This window comes from Alligator mississippiensis, chromosome 4, assembly GCF_030867095.1.
Source record: "Alligator mississippiensis isolate rAllMis1 chromosome 4, rAllMis1, whole genome shotgun sequence".
Classification (NCBI taxonomy): Eukaryota; Metazoa; Chordata; order Crocodylia; family Alligatoridae; genus Alligator; species Alligator mississippiensis.
In genome coordinates, this window is record NC_081827.1 from 99,325,509 (window position 1) to 99,346,927 (window position 21,419).

Genomic DNA, 21,419 nt, shown 5'->3' on the forward strand with positions numbered 1-21,419 from the left:
TTCGGTCTTGAAGCCGTCTGGTGGGACTTCCCTCTTGTGCACAAAGGTTGTGGGGGGTAATCCCAGGAGGCATCTAGACGGACTAGTTGTACTAACTGAACAAGGGAAGTATAGTAGAACCCGTGTACTTTTTAGGGCTAGGTTCCTAACTTCTCATGTGCAGAGAAGGGTTTAGGAACCAGCTGGGGGTTTACAGAGCCACAGCCAACAGCTGCCATGGGACTGCTGAGATGCTCTAGCTGTTTGCTGAAGCTTTTATTTCAAATACAAGACATAATGCCCTAACCTGCCACAGGTAAAGCTGGGAAACCATGGTGGCCCAACATCCTGCTGCTGCAAAGGCTGTGAAAATATGCATGAGAGATCCCAAGAAAAGGGCCATGCCCTCAGCTACAGAGGAATGCAAAACCCCCCACAGTCCATACCAATCTGACCATGGGGTAGAGTTCCTTCCTGACCCCAAATATGGCAATGGTTCAACCCTAAGGAGGGAGACAAGACCCTCTAACCAGGAACCTCCAGGTCTAAGCCGCAGCAGGAGCATTGGCCCACCCCAATCACAATCCCCAGCCTTGTCTGCAGCCAATACCCAAAGCCTCTGATGAAAGGTTAAAAAACCCTGATGTATACAGCAGCCCAGCAAATGGTGGGGGGGAGCAGGAAGGAGAAGAACAGGAATTCCTAGTACCTTATAAAAAGTGATCACAGTAGGCAGAGGTCAACAATGTTTTGGGGTGAAGGATGATGCTTTAAAGGAGATTAGCTCCACATACCTCCATGACCAACCCAGCCCACGCTGCTGCCACCAAGGCCACTGCTCTGCCTCCTACCCCTCTAAATGCCACCACTTATGCTTCTCGCTGCTTCCCAGCCACTGCACAGGCAAAGCACCCCTCCCTCAAAGCTCTTTACAAAAGTTCCCTGCCACCAAAGATCCACATAAGCCCCCAGCTAGGCTGGATCTGGCCTCCAGGCCAGAGTTTGCTGACCTCTGCTCTAACTCTAACCTTTGAGGTGAGGGAAACACCTTTACAGAAGTGACAAGGGTTCACCTTTACTAAGCAGACACAGGCTGCTGGCATGGAAAACTGGTGAAGTTTACCTGGAGAAGAAGCAAACAGAAAGCTGAGGGTTGTCAGGGAGCTTTTAGGCTGGGCAAAGATGACTGTCAGGAATGTCAGTGCTGCAGTCGGGGCTCTGTTTAACAGGAGAGAAAACACACAGATATGAAGGAGAGGCCTGTTGCAATCAGAGAGGCACTTTCTGGGAAAATAATAGGGTGTCAGGTACAAGAGGCAGGTATCAATAAGTGCACAGTCACTGATAAGTGTTATAAATAGTTCTGTGAGAATGGGAGGACACTTAAACACAAGACAGCAGTGAACTCCAAATCCTTGACATAAACAGAGAGCTCTGAATCGCAGTGAAATCAGAACAAATTAATGAGATACTGCTTTGCTTGGGGGAAAGCCAGACAAGAGGGACTGAATCAGCTATAGAGATCTGGGAGGGGAACGTGATTACTAAAATATTGTATGGGATATAAAGAGAACATTTCTGCATAGAAATGCCCCTATAATGGCTCTGAAGGAATGCATACCCTAATGATGCTCATTTTTTTGGCTCAGTGAGGCCAGATGAGTGGTATGGGGCTGGTCCAGTGTATCAGCACCTGGATTGGGTCCCACACACCCAGATCCAGGCTCACAGTGCCTAGATCCTGCCTTCTGCCACCCAGATTGGGCCCCAGACTGCCCAGATTCTGCCTTGCGCTGCCTCGTTCAGGCCCCATACTACCCCGTCCCTGCACACCCAGATCAGGCCCTGTGCTGTCCAGAAAAGGTTCCTTGCATCCGGATCAGGTCCTGTGTCACCCCAGTCCCACATACCCGAATTGGGATCTATACTACCTGGGTCTGCGTGCCCAGTCTAGCACATGGGGCCATGCTATCCAGCCTAAGGGCTCCCCATGGGTCCAGAACTTTGGCAGCTAGGGACATGGCAATTAACACTGCCACCTTTCCCCCACCACCATATTTTAAGACCCTTGGGGAGTTCTGCAGGCTGGGTGACATGGTTCGGTTGGTGAGGTCTGGCTTGTGGGGGTCAGGGTTGAGCACCCCTTTTTTAAAATATAAATATAGTAGGTGGGTTTTATTAGCAATCTCTGAATCAGAAACTAGCATTGGGTATGACATGTTATGGAAGCTCAGGTGAGCTAGAAGCCAAATACAACAGTAATATTAATCAATGTTAGTTACCCAATGGAAACTGGTTATATGGGAATTGCAGGAACAATTTCTTGGACCAATTAGTTCTAGCCTAAACAATAGCTGGGTCTTTATAAAACTCTTCTCCTTACTATTTCTTGCCATCCCTATCAGCGGTACAGATCAACCATGCCAACAGTGAGTGGTGGGATGGCCACTATCAAGGAAATGTTAGCATCAACTAGAATTTTTGCCATTGTGTCATCCAAACCTGTTTAGAATTGAGTTAGACAGGACTGTGGTTACAGTATCAGCAGCTGGTCTTCCTCTCTCCCATTGCTGCTTCCACTAGGGAGGTAGTGCCCATGGTCAAATTTTATAGTGGGAAGTTTTCAGAAGGCATTTAAGATAGGCCTAGCCTAGCAGGGGCTGCTTTCAATGGAGGCCTGACTCAACACAGTACTTAAGCATGCTCTTGCTAGAAGGCTGTGCTGAATAGATAGACTCAGGTAGGTGCATAAGTGCTTTGCTGAGTCTAATTCTTGTTCCTAAGTAATCAACAAGAGGAGATTCAAGATGTAATGGTAATTGAATCATCATGTAATAATGATTACAGCAGAATGAGGGCAGTGCCCACTGTGCTGCCAAACTTTGGAAATGGGAAATTAAAAATTAAATTGGTCCAAAAGATCAAAATGTCAAAAGCAAGGACATTGGAATCACCTTGGAATTTAGCACAGATCACTACCTCTCTCTGCTCCTGAAGGCTTTGGGAATGAAATCCTGGATCTGCTGAAGTCATTAGCAAGACACTCATAAGAGGCACAGGAGGCATGTGTGCCCCTAAACAGCAAAAGAAGAAGAGGATATCAAGGAGGAAAGAAATCTGTCTAATGTCCAAATTCAAAATGTTATTTGAGCCAAACAGGAATCTGTCCTAAAGTGAAAAGTCAGCCTAAGTGAAAACAATAAAAAAGAGCAAAAACCACCATAGGTAACATGTAAGATGAAAATTAGAAAGGTTAGAAGTAACTGGAAAAGCAAATGGCCAATGACAGATATAAATAAAGCACTTGAAGTCTCCCAGGAACAAGAGTATAGGAGCATCTGTTTCTTAAGAAACAGTAAACAGAATGATTAGGAAGACAAAGAAGAAGAGATGAGGCTAAATTTGTTTGTCATCAATCTTCATGGCAGACTGCACTGGAGAAATCATCCCAGATTGACTTTCCCAGGTAACAAATATGAGGTACAATCAGAGACAAAGCTATCATGAGAGGAGGCGTGGGACCAAATGTAAATTATACAAGGATGTTTCAGGAAGCAACAGCAAAATGGCTGTCTGTGTCACAGGTCTGTGATGAGGTGGAAAACTACACAGCAGTGGGATATACTAGTGGCAGCACTGTCAAAAGCACCCATTGGTGATGTGTCGGGGGAGAGTGGGGGACATGAATGCACCCATTATTTATGACTATGTGGACAAGCAATGTGGTCCTGTAAATGATCACTGCACACACAATAGTTTTATTTTGAAGTCACCTTTAGTTTCTGAAACATCCTTGTAGGAAAACAAGTCACCAAACCCAGAAGAGACAACACTGAGGAGCTGGAAAGGGACTCAGTGGCTGAGCTGCTAACTGAACTATATAAACTCTCATTAAAATCGGTGTAAAGGACAAGGATGTAGGCAGCCTGCCCTCATGGTTAGACTGCCAAGGGAAAGCAGGGCCTGTGTCTGGATCAAAGCACAGAAGCCATATACTAAAGCCAGAGGGAGATCCAGAAGCAGGGTCCATGACACAATCCAGAGTCAGGACCCAGGGATCAAATGCCAAGTACCAGTCCAGAAGGCAATCCACAGAGCAAAGTCCCAAACCCGAGCCACACCAGGATCAGGAACCAGGAAACAAAACAGCGGGGAAATCCTAAGCCAAAGTCCAGAAATAAGCCAAAAACCAGATTCAGGACCCAGAATGCAGGACCCAGGCGGCTTGCCACAGAAGAATTGTTGGCTAGCCTGCAGACTGAGGGTTCCAGCTGGTGCTAAATGGATAGGTGGTGCTCCCAGCAGCCAATCGGGATGCCTGCTGCTCCTAAAATGGGGTACAGTTCATTAGCTGGAGTTTGCTGCAGGTGTGGCTGCTGCAGGACCTGCCTGCTCAGAGTCCACAGCACTGGGCCAGGGTGGCCTGCCTGATCAACATCCCTGACAGCCACTGTACAAAAGGAGGAGCGGGTTGCAAATGCACTTCTCTTTAACAAAAGGGAGTAATGAATAATTCTAGGAAAATTACAAATCGGTGAGCCTTACCTTCAGTTCCCAATGAAGTGGTTGAAATATTCATTAGAGTAGAACTACAAAGAAACCTATAAATATTTCATGATAGAAATAAATCTGTGTCTGTGAAGGAAAATCAGATCACTCTAATCCAGTAGTTTACGAACTGGGGGTGCAGTGGGTGCACAGTGGTTTACCCAGGGCTATGTGCCTAAATTTTAAGGGTCACAATGGAGTTTCTGATTGGTCAACATGCAGTGAGTAATGGCATTGCCATATGTTGATGACAGTGAACATGCAGAGACACGCTGGGTGTACAAACAGCAGTGCTGTAGCAAGAGGGGGCGAGCGGGGCAACCACCCCAGGAGCTGAAGCAAAGGGGCGCCAAGAGGCACTACCCAGCCGGGGTAGCGAGCAGCTTGTTTGGGGGGGGCGTGGGGACAGGGGAAGGGTGGCTCCTGCTGCTGTGTGCACTCCCGGGCAAGCATGGGTGGGCGCATGCTCCCTGGATCTATGTGTGGGACAAGGGTGGGCTGCTCCTGTGGGCCTTTCCCCAGGCACCAAACTTTGTTGCTATGGCACTGACAAACATAATACTTTGCTGGTAAAGGCATGCACAGCCAAAAACGTTTGAAAACCACTGCTTGAATCCATCAGAAGTCTTTGGTAGGTCAACAGAAGGGCAGCTACATGAGAACTGACTGATATCATGTATCTAGTCTTATGGAAAGGTTTTGACAGGGTCCTCCATGCAAGGCTATTAAAAACAGTTAATTGGTATGGACTGGAGAAATAAAATACTGTTACAGATGAAAAAATGGTTCAGACACAGAAAAAAAAGTGTAGGAAGAAGTGGTCAATTTTCAATATGATTAAAGGTTAACAGGCCAATATGCCAAGGTTCTCTGCTACAAGCAGTATTGTTAGCCCATGGACTAAGGAAAGGAGGTGAATGCTGAAGTGGAAAAATGTGCATGGGATACTCAATTTTTTTGGTTAATCGAGTCCAGTGAAAACCAAAAAATTCCAGAAGGATATAAAAAATTAGCTGATTGGGTAGCACAATGGAAGACAATAAATGCAAGGTAATACTCATTGGAAAGAATAACTGGAAGACCATGTACACATTTCAGGAATCTAAATTAATTGTAACAACACAGGAAAGAAAATTTAGCTCAATTGTGAGCAGCTCAGTGAAAGCCTCTGCTTAACATGCAGCAAATAAAATTTCAGGATGCAGAGAAAGAGTATAGAACATATATATTATACTGAAAAATGTTATGAGGCCATTATGTAAATCGATAGCACACTCTCACCTTGAATGATGGGTTTAGCTATGGTCACCCTACCTCAGACAGACATAGCAGATATGAAAATATCTTAAGATAGAAAATGATCAGAGAAACATGGAGAGACTTCTCTGCGAAGAGAGGCTGAAGAGCTTGCTACTGTTCAGTTCAGAGATAAGAGGACATGATACAGCTACAGAGAGTAATGAATAGTATAGAGAAGATAAAATTAACTCTCACCTATATCCTCTCCCAGTAAGGGGAAGTTCCATGAAAATGAAAAGTAACACATTTAAATGTGGTCAAAGGAAACACTTGTTTATACTAGCATTTGACTGGCCCTTGGAATTCCTCGCCACAAGGTATCAGGATGCCAAGAGTTTAGCATAACTCCACAGATTAAAAAGTGGAATTATGAATAAGGAGACTATCCATTAAAAACAAAAGTCACCGTTGATGTTTCAGGGCCTAGGCCAACCCCGTGCAGAGCTAAAAAGAAACAGACTCATAGCTCTTGAACATAAGTGTGCTGTGGACCATTTGGGGCCTGCTTAAGGGCATCCCACTTGGGTCTCAGCTTCCAGCCCTCATCTGTATTGGCACAGAACCAGGGCCTGAGCTTGGAGACCCCTGCAATTCATTGTGAGCACCTCAGTAGGTCTGGCTTTAGTCCAGCACATATACCTCTGTTCTCCTACGGGAAGTGAACAGGGCTGTCCAGTGCTCAGCCAGCTCTCCTGAAATAAAGTTTGATTTTGTCAGAACAAAGCCATTTTAGAGAGATCATATACTGAAACAACAAACAGCTTCTGTGCATGCCTAATTATCACCTGTCACCTATCTCAACATGGATATCATAGTAGGTCAGAAGTACTTTGGGTCCCGTGTGGGGTTGGAGCATCAAGCCTGTCAGGTTTCAGACAGAGAGTTACTTTCTCTTGCAGATCAAGACTGTCATGTAACACAGTTTCAAGTCCTTTGTCCTCTCAGGTCTCTTGAATCAGGTCAAACCAGCCTGTGCTTCCTCCCTGGGGAGTGAAATTTCAAAAGCCTTGTTACCTGCCTTGTTTCAACAATGAGGATTAGTACTAATTACCCCCCAGTGCCTCGGGTTCCTGCAGGAAGCATCCTTTCTTTAGCTTACTCATTGAGCCAGGAAGACAATCACAAAAGGTACACCTAACGCTCATAAGGTTAGTGCAGCTGACTTATAACATCCCCCCCACATACACAGCATCAGGCCATAGAAAAGTTCCCTGTTTATTTAGTCATTATTTGTTCTGTAGTAGTCTGATAGGCCACAGCTGTATCTGTGAGTCTGCTGTACTCAGCAAGATATCAAAAGTGACTGTCCCCATACTGAAGAGCTAAACAGGGGTCATTACAAAGTTTCTGACAATTAACACATCTGCTCATGACCTCTGCTGATGGGAAGATTCCTGACTACATTGACCACTGGTCTTATTTGTTTCTGCTTTCCTCCGATGCTGGTTTAAACTGCTCACCCCTTTCCCTGAACCTGAAGCAATGTGGTAACACGATGGGTGGTAAAACTGACCGAGGTAACAGGATCCTCTCTGGTCTATTGTGGTGTCAGTTTTCATCTATACATCACAGGCTATTAGCACACACAGGAAATTCAAAGCAATGGGATGTTTTTAATGTGTACCACTGTAAGAGCCAAAGCCTCAGCAATAAGAAGCTTTGATTTATCACTAGCTAGTGTCCATTTAAGGCCAGGACGAATGAAGGAGCTGATGATCTAGGTCTGGTTCTCCTGCTAGATCCCAAATAAATCTATTGCAACCATGCACTTGATCTCATAATATTACCTAGAAAAAACTCTTGACAAAGGGCCAATAACATTTCCAAAAAAGCAGCCTCCATATTTTCCTGCCCCTCACCACACCCTGCCAGGCAGGGTATACATATGGTGAAAGGAGTATCTACATTTTAAGGTCCCATTATCCTGCCCACCCTCAAAAACTGTTAGGGAGCCTCTGATTTTTGGTTCTGCTATTCTCCACTTTCACCTCTCTATACTGGTGATGGCTAACCCCTGCAAGTAGTCCCCAGGGCTCCCTGAGAAACATCCCCTATGACTATTATTTCTGAACAGTCAAAGGTGCTTAGTCCCATATGTCACTTCCTGAACCTCTACACAGTGGAATCTATTCTCTCAGCAACAGTAAAGATGAACATAAAACAAAAAGCCCTTCTGAGTTGCTGCTTGATGACAGGGCATCAGGGATGGGTGCATTAAAAAAGTGTGTGTGTAGGAGGGGGTGTGTGGAAATCCTGATTTTAGAAGAGTATGGCTCTCTATCATCCCTGCAGAGATTAGAGTAGCTGCCTGGAGACCAAGTAATGACAGGAGGATCTTCCTTCCAGAGGTTTTTTTTCCCCCTAATTGTCTCTTCAATGCAAAAGAGATGAGCTGCAGTTTGTACCATCCACAAATACCACTGATGCTGCCATTCCATTACATCATTCCAAGACAACAGAGGTGTTAGAAAAAGGGAAGGAGAAGGTTACAAATCATAAAACTTTGAAAAAAAATAAGTGGCTGTAAAAGAATAAAGGACCAAGAAAGTTTCATAGAATTGTATAGCTGGAAGGGAGCTCATTAGGTCATCTAGTCCAGGCCCCTGCTCAAGGCAGGATTACTCCCTGTCTAAATGATCCTATACAAAGGTTTGTCTAATCTGCTCTTCAAAATTTCCAGTGACAGAGATTTCACAACCTCCCTAGATAGTCTTTTCCAGTGTTTAACCACCCTCACAGCCAGAAAACACTTTCTAATATCTAACCTAAATCTCCTATGTTGCAATTTAAGCCCATTGCTTCTTGGCCCATCCCCTGTGCACAGAGGGAACAACTGATCTCCCTCTTCTTTGTAACAACCCTTTTTGCATTTGAAGACTGACTGTTATCAAATCCCACCTCAGTGCCTCTTCTCCAGGCTAAATAATCCCAGTACTTCCCATCTATTCTTTATGACTGCAAAGAAAAGTTTTCAAATGTGAGTCAATGCAGTATCATTTTCCTGAGTCTCCAGGCAGTTAGCTCCAGCATTGGTGCAGCTGCTTTGTCAGGAAAGTGAAGTTAACAAGGCTCTAGTCTAATGATACTCAGACCACCGTTCTAATACATAAGCAAATGTTCAGTGTATCACCTGTGCTCTTTGCAAAAAATATTATCAAAGCTTCCGCCTCCACCGTCTTGGGTCTGTCCTTCCTGCAGTCAATGAATAATGCAACATATGCATTATCTATTTCTTTCAATCTACCCAGCCAATATCCAGACAGGGAGAATCAGACAGCTCTCTGTGTCTGAGTAATTTAATATAGTAGGTTGCTAAAACAGCATGTTAGTTACACTTGATTAGTTATTTGTAGTTATTTAAAACAAGGCTATTCATGAGCACAATGAACACTAGAGAGACTGGTTGCTTTTAAAGTCTTTTCCTGTCTTGGGGGGTGTAAATGTTAACAGATTGTAGTTGTTTCTTTTGAACTGCAATGTGCTCCTGTCTGCTTCTGTGCTCCTGATTGCAGCTGTTGAACCAGTCAGAAATGTGTGTCCTGGCTGTAGTCACTGATGTTATTTGGAAACTGGAAACCCATAGGCAGCAGTTAAATTGTTAAGAGTCAGGTGCCTGCTGCTGATCAGGAACTGGATTTGCAGAGAGGGAGCACCGATGGTATTCAGAAGAGAAGAGGACCTATGTGGAGGCTGGGAAGCAGTCAAGTGCCTTACCCTTTTTAAGACAGAAAGCCTCTTGGGGCTGCATCAAACCACTGACATGACAAATTGGTGAGCCCAGGCACTCATGGAGCAGGAGTGCACATAGGCAAAGTTTCTTTCTTTGGTGGTGTGTCAATGGAAGTAAAACTGGAATGTCATTTTGCCCCCTTCCCAAGTCAGGAGATGGGGCCTAAGAGGTAAAGTACTCTGGAGAGGCTGTAGAAAGAAGCATCTCCATCAGGGCCAATACTGTTCAGAATGTGGTGTAGATGTTCCCTGAATTGCAAAACCATGCTTCTCTTTCCAGAGTGCCTGTCCTGTCAGCCTGGGTTCAGACTGCTTGTTTGTGGCCCCATTCTTACTTACTTCTGTCTCTTAAAAAACAGAAAAGAAAATAAATTATTTAATTGGTTCTTCTCCATGGTAGCATTATTATGCCACTGAAATGCCACACAAATATTGTTCTTCTCCTTGAGCTAATTACTTGCTTGCTATTCATTCATCTCGTTTATTGGCTAGCCAAGGGGTGTGGGTAGGATGGTGGCTTCTTTACAATAACACATTGAAAAGCCTGAGGTTTTTCTGATCGCTTTTGTTATTTACAGGGGTTAGTGGGAGGGAACCAAAATCAAATAGGTTTTTTTAATCAGAAAAAAATATTATGGCCCCACCTGCACATGGGTGTAGCTCAAGTCAATTATCAGTTCTGACTTCATATGTAAATGAGCAGGAATGTCAATGGAGCACTTTCATATTCACAGGATTTCTGGGAGCTCCGCACAGTTCCACTTTATGAGCTGTGCCAACAGGCCATGAAGTGTGCCTTGAGAAGGCAGGAGCTGCTGAAGGGATTGCAGCAGCTAACAGAAGGTGCCTATACAGTACAGGCCTTCTGCTGGCTACCAGGAGAGAGCAGAAGCCTTCCTTTGCTCAGTAAGGTAGTGTTACTATGCCAGCGGAAAGAAGGGTTTTACTATCACTCTCTGAGTTCTGCTGGCAAAATTATGTCATATAGATCAGTCTGAGAATAAAAGTCCCTGGAAAGACTGGTTTCCAATCCAAAATTCTGGGAGTAAGTAGAAATGGATCACCCTGCACATATCTGAGATCCAGGGGCCTTACCCCCATGACTGCCTTTAATTGTGCTTAGGAAGCCGCAGAGAAACAAAGGATATTTTTACATGAGAAAGTGATTCCATATTAAGGGGAGGTAGGGTCTGAATTTAAAATGCTATAGCTAGTCCAGATTAACTCCCAATTTGGATAGTGTTATTCCAAGATAAGAATATTGATGTAGACACTATTTCTGGGCAATTTCTCTTTTTGGATAAGCCCTAAATGAGCGAAAACAGGTGAAGCTAAACAGGAACAAGGTACTGTTATCCTGGAATGACAGTATTCCCATATGAATTACTCAGGAACTACTACAGTTGGACTCCACAATTTACCTTGATTTGCATTAACTTTCAAATGTAGATGGTGAGACTAGGCAGACCAAACTCTTGAGTAGTGGTGATATCTTTTATTAGACCAACTAGATAGTTGCATTTTTTAAAATTATTATTTGCAAGCTTTCAGGCCCAGGCAAAGGAGAATTCAAAGACTGTAAAATTTCTCCCAGATAGAAACAAAACTTCACTTTGTGCCATTTTAACTCTCAGCCCATCAGACAGGCACAAGAGGCAGGCAACTGCTAAAGGTTGGGGGAGGAGGGTTTATTATACCCCTCACTTCCTTCTCCCATGGCCTTCATGTTCTTCATCTTCTTTTCTTCAGTGCCTTCTTTCAGGAGGCCTTATTTGGGAAACACACCCAAATCCCCAGCTGTCACTTTTCTACTTTCTCCTGCAAGTCCCTGCTTGAAACCTATTTTCTTGTAGTTTACGAGCTACAGTCTGGTATATTTTAATTTAAAAAATACAAAGAATCCTTCAAACCCTTGTACTGTTCAGCAAAGTGACTGAATGATCTATAGTTGCCAAGACGCTAACAATTTTGCAAGGAACAACTCTAATAAAGTCAGTGCTGCCGAAGCCTGGCTCACAAATCTCCTTTCTAGGTGGGTGAGAAAGAAGAAAAGCAGGCAAAAATAATTTCAAATTCTTCAGAATGCTCATAAAACTGTCAAGTGGCTTCCAAACTACTCTGGCTTGTTTGAAAAATTGTTCCTTGTGGCATTGTGATTCTCCAGCTCCAAGGGGAAGAGAATGTCCTTGCAGCACTGCTGTTAATGCAATGCCCTTGTCACAAAGACAGAAGGTCAGTGGCAAGTTAGAGTCATGGCATCATGATATGGCTGATATTTACAGTGCCACAGCATGGAGGTAAGTGAAGTTGGTAGTTCTGTGGCATGATAGAGCCATAGCATGGTGGTCTGACAGTGCCAGTGTTGTGACATGATGCATCATGGTATGGCAGTGGTATGTCTGCTGAGTGGCATGGGTGGCAGTGAAACCCTCTCAGATTGGCTGCCTGCCCCTCTTGACCACCTTCTGGGTCACAGCATCCTATCAAAGCTGCTGATGGGGGCAGATAAACTCTCTCCTCCCCTCAGCAGCCTCACATGGTTCTCAGAGGAAGGTAGAAAGGAGGAAGAAGCAGGAAGATCCAAACAGCTCAGAGCTACTCTGTTCCCTCCACCCCCTACATATTTCCTGTGAGCAACAGGGATGGCTCCTTTGCTTCTCCACATATCTCCCAACAATTCAGTCTGGGACTAAAAAAACCTGGGAGTTACCCACCCTGCAGCATGGAATGAGGGCAGGGATCTTGCTTCAAGTGCCCACCCCAGGCCTCTTGAATGACAAACACAAAGAAGGAAGGTCATGGAGGTAAAATGGAAAGCTGTTGAGAGCTAGAGAAATGTATGTGTTGGGCATATGTAGGGTAATGCACCTGAACGGATGGTGGGTAGGGGCCAGGTACAGTGGATGTAGGCTCTGGGGAGCAGGGCTGATTTGTAGAGGAGCAGAAATAATCACTAGGCAATATTAGGGAGCTGTGGGAGTGACAGCTCCATCAACAAGGACCACAAATACCCTACTCAGTGCATTTGGCCAGCCTGATTGCCATAAGAACATAAGCACCATACTGGGTCAGACCAATGGTCCATCTAGCCCAGTATCCCCTCTCTGACAATCTCTTGACTCCTTCAAGGGGCAGTGGGTGCTGGCCGGTGCACTTTGTTCAGTGTCCACTTCTGATGCCCTAGTTATTAACTTATGACATCACTCCTGTTCCCGTTTTCTTTTTTGTTGTCCCACTCATTTAGTTGATGTGTCCTGAGTGGCCTCCTTTCTTAAGGGAGGCTTATAGTTTCCTGTGATGGGCCTTGTCCCATGACCAAGTGGCACATCAAATAGGCCTGTTTCCAACAAGTACTCCCAGTCCATGACCCCACCAACTACCAGGAAATCCTGGTAAACATCTCCCTGGCCCTAGCTAAGCTGGCCATCTGTCTGATCAGGAAGGAGGCTCTGGCCAAGAGGACCACCAGTGACTGTGGGACCGTCTTCCTGTCCCTCATCCATTCATGTCGCTGGGCAGAATTTCACTGGGCAGTGGGCACTGGCTCCTTGGACTTGTTTGAGGGCCAGTGGGCGCTGGCTGGTGTGCTCTATTTGGTGTCCCCCCTTGGAGCACTTGTTATTAAACTTTGACCCTCACTCCTGTCCTTGTTTTTGCATCAGTTGTCCGACGAATCGTGTTGGCACACACTCACTGACCCCCTCTAATGACGGGGGGGCTAACCATTTCCTTGTGAGCCTTGCCCATGGTTTCCTTTGTGCACCAAATAGGCCTATCTCCAACAGTGGCACCCCCTCCCACACACACACTTTTTTAATGCTCCCATCCCTGCTGCCCTGTCATCAAGCAGCAACTCAGAAGGGCTTTTTGTTTTATGTGCAGTGACAGCACTGAACTGGATATCTCTAGAGTGATCTATTCCCTATTCAGTACCTTCCCTGGCATCCAACATTTACTGGGTCAGAGATGCCAAAGGAAACATCTCCAACCGTTTGGCTCAATGGCCATTAATAGGCCTATCATCCAGAAATGTGTCCAGTCCCTGTTTGAATCTGGCAATGCTCTCTGCTTCTCCCACCCTGTAGCAATGAATTTCACAAATTAACTACCCGTTGTGTAAAAATAAGAACGGAAGCAGTGACAAACTGGGTCAGACCAATGGTAGCTCTGGTCTGACCCAGGAAATGCATGGGAAAGACACATTCAAAGCACCAAAGGCAGAGCAAAGCTGCACTACCATTGCTGGAAGTCAGGATTTGCAGGGGAAGGAGAGGGAAATGGTGAGTTCTGGGCAACGCTGGACGTGCCAGGTGTGATGTTTCCTGGTGCCACAGAGGCGAGGAGTGGCACGGCATGGCATGGCTCAGAATCAGAGAATCGGTTGGAGGGGACCTTGGGGGTCACCTAGTCCAACCCCCTACTCCAGCCCGAGATACATCATCCCGAGTTTATCTAGCTGGGTCTTGAAAATCTCCAAGGGTGGGGTCCACCACTCCTCTGGGTAACCTGCTCCAATGGTTCACTACCCTCCTAGTGAGAGAAGTCTTCCTAATATCTAACCCAAATTCATGTGGCGTGGCATGGCACGGCACAGCACAGCACAGCACGACACGTCGTGGCGTGGTGTGGCATGGCATGGTGTAGTGTAGGGGGACACGGCATGGCTCGCTGTGGTGTGGCACGGGGTGACACGACGTGGGGCAGCTGGTGCCTGGCAGTGTCCTGGAGCGGTGGTGGGCCTGGGCGGTGCCATGTAGCGAGGGCGCAAGTGCCCCGCACTCATGGGGGGCATCGTGCTAAGACCACATCAAGGCCATGCTGTCGCGGACGCGGAGCCGGGGCGATGCGGGACACACGGGCCCGCCACCCGCACCCAGACCCCGCCGCCTTCGGGCAGCGCGTGGGACAGGAGCGGGACAGACACCTACGGGAGCCCCAGGCCCGAGGCGGAGCCGAAGGACCCGACCGCGGGACCGACACCCGGAGGAACCAATAGCGCACTTGGGGCCCGCTCGACTCCAACTAATGGGAGGCGGGGAAACACGGACGGTAGGAGGGAGGTGGGACTTCCGGAGCCGGTTGCTAGGACAAGCACGTTTCTTTCCTTAACAACGGGAGCGAGGCTGGGCCTGGGGCCCGGGAGGAGGCGGCGCAGGTGAGACCGACTCCGTCCCTTGGCCACGGCCCCTACGGGTGTCTGACAGGGCCGGAGCGTAGCCCCTCCCCGCCGCGGGCCCTGTGCCACTGGGGGGGCGGAGACCGCTTGGGCCCGCGTCCTCGGGGCCTGGGGCGCCCTTCTCTTTCTGCGCATGCGCAAGGGGCGGGGCCACCCTTACAGCGTCCTTGCCAAAACCCACCGCCCCTCCCCCAATTACCTGCAGCACCGGGGGTCACTGCCCCCCAAGCAGAGGCCTACCCCCTGCGCCCTCCAGGGAGCAGAGCTGTGCTGGTGAAATGGCTCCCCGCAGCTTGGCTCCCCGATGTACATGCACAGGCATACACATACACGTGTGCACACGTTCATAGATGCACATGCGCGCTCGCACGCACATAAGATACGTGCATATACATACACTTGTATGCATGCTTACACAGATACACTCACAGGCACACATACACATATACATGTGCACATCTTGTTGCCTATGAACTGCCCCATACATGACAGAGTCCAGGGAGGGTCAGACAGGCCTTGGGACCCAGGGAGATGGGTGGTGGAGAAGTGTGCAAGAGCATGACAGCTTGGGTGTGTAGGGACCTGATGTCACCCAGCCCAAAATCCTGACCTCTGCTGTCTCTAGCTAGTGCCAAGGGCAGCAGGAAGATGTATGCAAATCCCATGACCCCACTTATGAGCACCAGTGGCCCTTGTACATGTTGCTGGAGCCAGCATCTCTGCAGTCTGCGGAGCTTAATAAAACCTGAAAGAAGTCTTTGGCGCATCGTTGCCTAGTGATGGATCATTTCTTTTCCAAATATGTTCTGCTACCCCATCATCCTGAGGCGGGGAGGGGGATCATGTGCCAGAGAGGAGAACCAAAGAAGAGGCCAAGGTGAAACATTATGTGCTCGCCAGTCGGGGAGTGCCTGGCGACTGTGTCACGACTGAGAGGCTGGCCTGTTGCAGGTAGCAGTGCAGCAGTCTGATGTAGCCTGACAAACTTTGGAGTGGAATAAAGTCAGAAAAGAAATCCAATTAATTATTTCCATCCTGAAGTGCACACAGAATGTGGTCCTAATGCCTACCCTGAGTCCCACCTGCACACTGTGGCCTCATTGCAAGCAGTAAAAGAGTCCATATCCTGAAAAGAACAGGAAGATAACCTCAGGCCGATGCTGGCTGTTGCCAAGTTCCGTGTCGGAAAGTGTTGTTTGAATGTGTATGTGTCTAATCCCCCATACCATCATGTCAGTCTTGTTTCTCTTTGTAGATTTGTACCCAGGGGAGCTGCAGCACACTGGAAGGCTTGGCTGTAAAAATAACTTTTTGCAAACTCCTTGTCTCTAATTTCACCCTATTAATAATATTCTGTGTAGAAAAGGTACTAAGATGCAGTAAACAATTGAAGAGACCACATTCCGGCTCTTTTAGGGATTATACTGGCCTGTCTAAGCTTGCTTTCTTTTTTCCCTATTTTAAGCAGTGTCCCTTGGGCAAAGAACCTCTTGCCTCTGCTGAACCTGTGTTCTGCTTGATCCTGGAGAATTCCACCCCACTTAGTCTCCGGCACCACAGCACCTTGCTGGTACCAATCAAGCCCCTCCGCTCCTTCCTGGGGTCACAGTGGAAGGACCATGGCAGACACTGGGGAGGGAAAGAAGGAGGAGGCTGATTATAAAAGACTTCACAGCTTCCCACTGATCAGGGTAAGAAGAAGAGTGGGCATGTGTAAAAGTGTTGGGGCACAGGGATGGGAGGGTAATGTCTTTCCTTCCTACCTGCTCCCCACAAATCAGTATGCCCCTTGCTACTGAGCTGCAGCAAGAACAGAACTGTAGAATACCATTTCTGCCTGGAGCCCTACCCTCCTGCCATTTTTCCACTGTCCATCTCTCCTGTGACGCAGTTGAAAAGCAGTTTCCTTCCAGAGTTGGTCAGTGGGTCAGATACACAGCATGTTTACTCCATAGAAACCTGATTCTACTATGTAGTAAAAGTAGAATCAGCACATGACATGGATCTACTACATAGTAAATCATTCAAATCCAGGGTAAAACTGCCTATTGAAAAATGTGCAGAGGCTATACTGCATGAGAAAAATACTGCCCTTAGGGTATGGTCACACATATTTGGAGCCATTAACAAAGGGGAAGGGGGAGCTCTTGGTCTGAACCACATGGTAGCAGATCTGTTCTAACAGACATGTGTGGATAAGGTGGGAGTGAAACAGTTGTAGTAGAAGAGCTCCAATTTCTAACACTGCTTCATCCAAGGTTAAAGCAGGAGCAGTTTTGTTACAGTTGTAGTGCTCCTGGCTTAGAAGCATAAAAAATTAGAGTTGGAAGGGACCTCAGGAGGTCATCTAGTCCAACTCCTTGCTTAAAGTAGGACCATCCCCCAACTAGATCATCCCAGCCAGGCCTTTAAAACCTCCAAGGATGGAGATTCCACCACCTCTCTGAGTAACCTGTCCAGTGCTTCACCACCCTCCTATTGAGAAAGTTTTTCCTAATATCCAACCTAAACCTCCCTTGCTGCAACTTGAGACCATTGCTCCTTGTTCTGTCATCTGTCACCACTGAGAACAGTCTAGTTTCATTCTCTTTGTAACCCCCCTGCAGATAGTTGAAGGCTGCTATCAAATCCACATTAGTCTTTTCTTCAGCAGACTAGATAAGTCAAGCTCCCTCAGCCTCTCGTAAGTCATGTGCCCCAGCCCCCACCAAGCTGCCCTCCACTGGACTCTCTCCAGCTTGTCCACACCCTTTCTATAGTCGGGGGGTGGGGGCAAAACTGGACATAGTACTCCAGATGTGGTGTCACCGGTGCTGCTTAGAGGGGAATAGAGCTCCTGATCAGCAGCTCTTCTTTGGAAATGGCTCCAAATCTACATGTCACAGTTTCATCCCCAGGGAGCCAAACTGACTATCCTGCCACCTAGTGCCCAGGTACTGTAACAGCACCTACAGCAGGCAAGTGTCTTGAGCTCATCATGGGTCTGCTTACTACTGACTACATTTACTACAGAGTAATATACAAGGGAAATTACTCCATAAGTAATTGTCCCTGGGTCTGTACCCCATGTGGTGTCTTGTCAGTTAGCAAAGCCAAGCTGGGGTGGTACAAAGCAGTCCCTTTCTGACCTCACTCCCTCAGAGCTGACCTTATTGACTTCATAGCAGTCCTACCACATCCAAAGTGCTGTGCAGAGCTTGGAGGTTTTTTTCTAGTTGAGAGAAGAGCCCAGAACAGGGGAAGTTCTGTGCAATTTAGATATCCCTATAGTGTTTATTGCAATTATTTAGTGTTTCTTACCACAGCGTGAGCATAAAACACTGTGATCTGTAAGGAAAAATTAGGATACATATGCATGTCCTTAATTCCCCTTGGGGTAAGTAATCCCACATCATTACTTGTAAACTAAAACACTGAATCATCAAAATATCCAAAGGGAACAATGTGGTGTTGGCAGGGATGGACAAGAGGTGACATCACAAACTTCCATCTTTAATTTCTGTTGAGTCAGGGCTATCTTCAGGCTCTCACTTCTGAACATGTGAGATCCTGGAGGCAATGTTTCTGCCTCCACTGAGACAGAGTGTAGAGGAACTAGCATGCACGACTATTTGCATGACAACACAAGGGCACAGCAGTAGAATGATGGAGGGAAGAGTCCCTCCTGCTTATCTGCCCTTATCTCATGCCCAGCTCTTGTTCAGCTCTCTCTCATATGTTTGCTCTTCCCAGCACACAGACATGCCAGAGGAGATGCGTGTGGAGGCCATGGAACTGTGTGTCACCGCCTGTGAGAAATATGCCACCAACAATGAGGTAGCAACCACTTCCAAGGAGGTTGTTCTGTCTGACTCAACTGGTTTCAGACAGTGGCTCCATCCACAGGGAATACTCTGAGGCAAGATGGAGGGGAGGACAGAAAAGAGGTCAGATACTCTAGTCTTGAACTGTGTGCTCTGTGTCTGCATTGAGCAAAGGAAGAAAAGGAGTGGAGCAAAGTCAGAAATGACCAGATTTTCCAATTTGGTCCCCAGCGTCAGTTGAAACAACTGAAGGTCCTCTCTGACTTACCCACTGCTTTCCTTGTCAGCCACAGGAAGCAAAAAGTAGCAGGTTTGCTATGCTTTCTGGCCATGCCCCTTCTGATTCTGGTTTGCACCCAGCAAACTTCGTCCCTACTCCCAAAATGACCTCTATATTGGGAGGCAGGGTTAAGGCTGGCATAGGGCTGTTGAGATAACTCTGTATCAGCTTGGAAGGTGCTGGAGGTATTTTCCAGGGTTAACTCTACCAAAAGTTGGAAAGAGAGTTGAACATCTTCCTGCAGAGCGTAAATTAAAGTCTTCTGTATGCCTTCTGACCCTTCAGAGGGATCCTATTGCAGCTGGGTTCCTCAGCCCACTAGGCCTTCAGTTTTCTGAGCAAAAGGGGTGATGACTTTGATCCACAGATTACATGCTTGTGTTGGCATGCTAGGGGCTGAGATGTTCTACAACCTCCCTGAATTAATACACTGAGACCAGTGCATTCTTTTACCCTTGGCTCTCACATAAGCTCTGGATGATCAGCAGGGCACAGTCTGCTTGCTGCAACAGCTGTTTGATGCAGGAGTGAGCAAGAGATTCACAGTAGGGAAGTCTTTGCTACCTGCCATTTGTCCCCAGGCAGGGTTTAAAAGTGCCCATCCCCTTACCACCTCTTTGGCCCCCTTGTCTAGCTGGGGTGCTGTTCTAGAAAACAGCTAATAGTCAGATGATGAAAGAACCAAAGAAAACCTCAGATGGTTATTTGAGGAGGCAGTTAAAGTCCAACCAATCCCAAGAGATGTGTCTTAGGATTTGCTTGGATGAAAAATAGATCCCTCAAAAATAACCAAGAGTAAGGATATAGTTATCTACTCAGCTTCACTCTGTTACTTAATAACTCCATTCATTTCAGCAGGTCAGTCCTGATTCAATTTGGGATAAGTGAGAGATATACCAGGCCCTAGGTACAAATCTTTCATTGCTTCTGCTGAATTTTAAGAAGTCTCCAGCAAAGCAATCTCTGACCCTTGCAGTGTCACTGTCTTGGTCTCAGCTTCTCTGCTATAACTGTCTCACTTGTTCTTCTCCACTGAAGAGGCCTATCAAAGAATGGGGAGAGCAGGGCTTTTATACACATGAACACCCTCCTCCCATCTTTTTCACGTGCTGCTTCCCCTACCTCCTCCTGGACTATTCTCTTTCTTTGTCCCTTAGAGTGCTGCCAAGATGATCAAGGAGACAATGGACAAGAAGTTTGGCTCCTCCTGGCATGTTGTGATTGGCGAGGGCTTTGGCTTTGAGATTACTCATGAAGTGAAGAACCTGCTGTACATGTTCTTTGGTGGCAGTCTGGCTGTTTGTGTCTGGAAGTGCTCTTGACATCCATGTTCATGTCACCACAAGGAATATTTTAATTCCCTTCCTGGGTTTTGTACTATCTTGAAGCAGGGCTTTATTTTTAATAGTAAAACTTTGAGAGTTGTTTTCATATTTACGTACCGGTTTACTAGGGTATGTATAGTCCGTATGGTGTGTGTACATGTGTCAGTCTGCTGAGTTATCAAATCTTACTTCTTGGGGTCTCACAATGATCTTGTATTTGGGTGTGGCTCTTCCAGAGAGGGTGAAGTTAGGCAAGGGGTTCTGGTGGGTTTGCAGTCTCATGAGACACAGTTTATGAAGCCATACATTAGAACTGGGAATGGGTGTGAAACAACAAAGAAAATAACCAGGCTGTCCATCTGCTCTTCCCATCCTTCCATACTATTTTTCTTCTCCTCTGCAATCCTTCCTGCAGTATAGAATAGCTCTCATGACCAGTGTCTGTTCCTTCAGTGGCCATCAATGTTGACAGCATTTTTGGTGACCTCTTGGAACAGGTCCTATGTGGACTTCTCTCCCCTTTGTCCCAGGTAGTGCCGGGAGCTAATTCTGCCTTTCTGCACTTCTTTCCCACTTACTGGGAGAGGAACATGACAGCTGAGCTGCCTGGGTGTGAGAACAGAGTGAAGATTTGGCAGTTCAAACCCAGCAGAAGGCTGTAGCCCAGATTGACCCCTCCTCTTTTCCACACCCACTGAGCACTGATATAGCTCTGAAACTTAGGCGGTTTGTGGCAAGTGGAGGAGTGGGTGAGAACACTCTACCAAATTTGGATTCATGCTTGAGAGGAACATAAGCTCTCAGGAGTGTCATGGGTGCCAGTGCTGTGTGTACTCTGTATCTGGCTTAGAGGCTCACAGTGGGGACAGGCCTCCATGTGACCTGCCTCTCTCAGACATCAGAGATTTAATGTACATTTGTACTTCAGTCCGTTCAGTCTGCTTCATCTTTTTAAAGCTCTGGGAAGTGTGTTAAGAGATGGAATGGACCTAATTGTATTTTACATATATGGCTTATTTATATGCATTTGGGAATTTTTTTTTTACAATAAAAAGAATGATGTCACTTGTGTTTGACATTTTCATTTCAGAATCCATCCAGGTGGGGAACATCAAGGCGAGGGTAGCCCTGATGTGATCGGGTAGGGTAAGTCAAGACCTCTTTGTTGCCAGTGGTGTTTTATCTCAGGGGTCAGGCTATGAATACCTTTTCACCTCAATCTTTGGACAGCCAAGTGACCTGCAGAGATAGGGAAAGGAGTTTTATCCTCTTTCATTTGG

At 46.6% G+C, this 21,419-nt stretch overlaps 1 protein-coding gene across 2 annotated transcripts; it reads left to right on the plus strand.

Moving 5' to 3' along the window:
- The first annotated feature begins 14,616 nt into the window (after positions 1-14,616).
- DNAL4 (dynein axonemal light chain 4) lies at positions 14,617-21,204 on the plus strand. Of its 2 annotated transcripts, none has more exons than XM_006276240.4 (4): positions 14,617-14,710; positions 16,197-16,422; positions 18,464-18,547; positions 19,972-21,204. In XM_006276240.4, the coding sequence occupies exons 2-4, from the start codon at positions 16,351-16,353 to the stop codon at positions 20,134-20,136; spliced, it is 321 nt and encodes a 106-aa protein (XP_006276302.1). In that variant the 5' UTR covers positions 14,617-14,710; positions 16,197-16,350; the 3' UTR covers positions 20,137-21,204. The 2 variants fall into 2 exon arrangements, with proteins under 2 accessions (XP_006276302.1, XP_019345215.1); XM_019489670.2 differs by having other exon boundaries at positions 16,200-16,422.
- Positions 21,205-21,419: the final 215 nt, after the last annotated feature.

Coding starts and splice junctions, on each gene's coding strand:
- DNAL4 (XM_006276240.4), top strand. CDS start 16,351: ATGGCAGACACTGGGGAGGGAAAGAAGGAGGAGGCTGATTATAAAAGA. Junction 16,423..18,463: donor ACAGCTTCCCACTGATCAGG/GTAAGAAGAAGA, acceptor TGCTCTTCCCAG/CACACAGACATGCCAGAGGA. Junction 18,548..19,971: donor AATATGCCACCAACAATGAG/GTAGCAACCACT, acceptor TTTGTCCCTTAG/AGTGCTGCCAAGATGATCAA.